The 1,767-nt window shown below is 48.0% G+C and overlaps 1 protein-coding gene across 1 annotated transcript; it reads left to right on the plus strand.

Annotated features, from left to right (window-relative positions):
- The first annotated feature begins 466 nt into the window (after positions 1 to 466).
- On the plus strand, positions 467 to 1,405 carry LOC147368207 (olfactory receptor 1f45-like). Its single transcript, XM_086413426.1, has one exon. The coding sequence runs from the start codon at positions 467 to 469 to the stop codon at positions 1,403 to 1,405; it is 939 nt and encodes a 312-aa protein (XP_086269552.1).
- Positions 1,406 to 1,767: the final 362 nt, after the last annotated feature.

Here is a 1,767-nt window from a genome sequence, read left to right on the forward strand (position 1 = left end):
CTAAGAGTTCCCACAAATAAAAATGTTTGTCCATATAACACATCAGCTATGGATTTAATCCCCTTATCCTATTTTTCTCACTTAATCCTTATAACAATCCTAAGGAATTAGAAAAATTAGTCCCATATAACAGATGGGGAGTCGGACACGACTGAGCAAATTCACTTTCGCTTTTCACTTTCATGCATTGGAGAAGGAAATGGCAACCCACTCCAGTGTTCTTGCCTGGAGAATCCCAGGGACAGGGGAGCCTGGTGGGCTGCCGTTTATGGGGTCGCACAGAGTTGGACACGACTGAAGCGACTTAGCAGCAGTAGCAGCAGTAGCAGCAGCAACAGATGAGGAAACTAGGCTCAGCGTGGTTAAGTGAGATGCATCTTCAGGGATGGGTTTGAAAGAGCAGTGAGGTAATCTGTTTTCTTCCCACTGTTGATGCCCCTATTTCTGGCTTTAGCACTGCCTGGACATGGACAATCAGACCCAAGTCTCTGAATTCATCCTCCTCGGCCTCTCCCAGCAGCCCCTGCAGAGGCAGGTGCTTTTCAGCCTGTCCTGCATTCTGTATTTGAGTGGGTGCCTGGGGAATCTTCTCACCATCCTGGCCATCATCTTGGACCCTCACCTCCACAGCCCCATGTATTTCTTCCTCAGCAACTTGTCTCTTCTTGACATCTGCTTTACCTCCACCACCATCCCCAAGATGCTGGTGAACCATCTGTGTGGGCTCACCACCATCTCCTTCTCAGCTTGCCTGGCCCAGATGTATTTCTTCATCACCTTTGGGGCAGCTGACAGCATGCTTCTCTCAGCCATGGCTTATGACCGCTACCTGGCCATCTGCAGCCCACTGCACTACATGACAATCATGAGTGTCCTTCGGTGTATTTTGCTGGTGGTGATACCCTGGATCTCAGCCAACCTCATTTCCATGGTCCACGCTATCCTGATGTCCCACTTGTCCTTTTGCACCAATAGGATCCCACACTTCTTCTGTGATATCAATGCCTTGATCAAGCTCTCCTGCTCTGACACCCAAGTCAATGAGATGCTGGTGTTGGTCCTTGGGGGCCCAGTGGTTCTCATCTCTTTTGTGTGCATCATGGCCTCCTATACACCCATTGCTGTGACTGTGTGGAAGGTGCCTTCTGTCCAGGGCAGATGGAAAGCATTCTCCACATGTGGCTCTCATCTTTGTGTTGTCTGTCTCTTCTATGGGACTATCATTGGGGTCTACTTCAACCCTGCATCCACACACACCACCCAGAGGGACATGGCAGCCACAGTGATGTACACCATGGTCACCCCCATGCTGAACCCCTTCATCTATGGCCTGAGGAACCAAGATCTGAAGGGTGCCCTCCAGAAACTTCTTCTCAGCAAGAACCCCTTTGCCCAGCCTCTTTAAAGACTCTTTTTAGACCTAATTGCTTTTGAAATAAACTAAATATGGAAGCAGTGACAGATTTTATTTTCTTGGCCTCCAAAATCACTGCAGACAGTGAGTGCAGCTATGAAATTAAAAGATGCATCCTCCTTGGAAGGAAAGCTATGACAAACCCAGACAGTGAAAAAGCAGACATCACTTCCCGTAGTCATGTACAGATGCGAAAGTTGGACCATAAATAAGGCTGGGAACCAAGGAATTGATGCTTTTGAATTGTGGTGCTGGAAGAGACTCTTGAGAGTCCCTTGGACAGCAACAAGATCAAACCAGTCACTCCTAAAGGGAATCGACCCTGAATATTCATTGGAAAGATTGATGCTGAA

Source organism: Bos grunniens, chromosome 7, assembly GCF_055505025.1.
Source record: "Bos grunniens cultivar Pamir isolate PY7600 chromosome 7, Bosgru_T2T1.0, whole genome shotgun sequence".
NCBI lineage: Eukaryota > Metazoa > Chordata > Mammalia > Artiodactyla > Bovidae > Bos > Bos grunniens.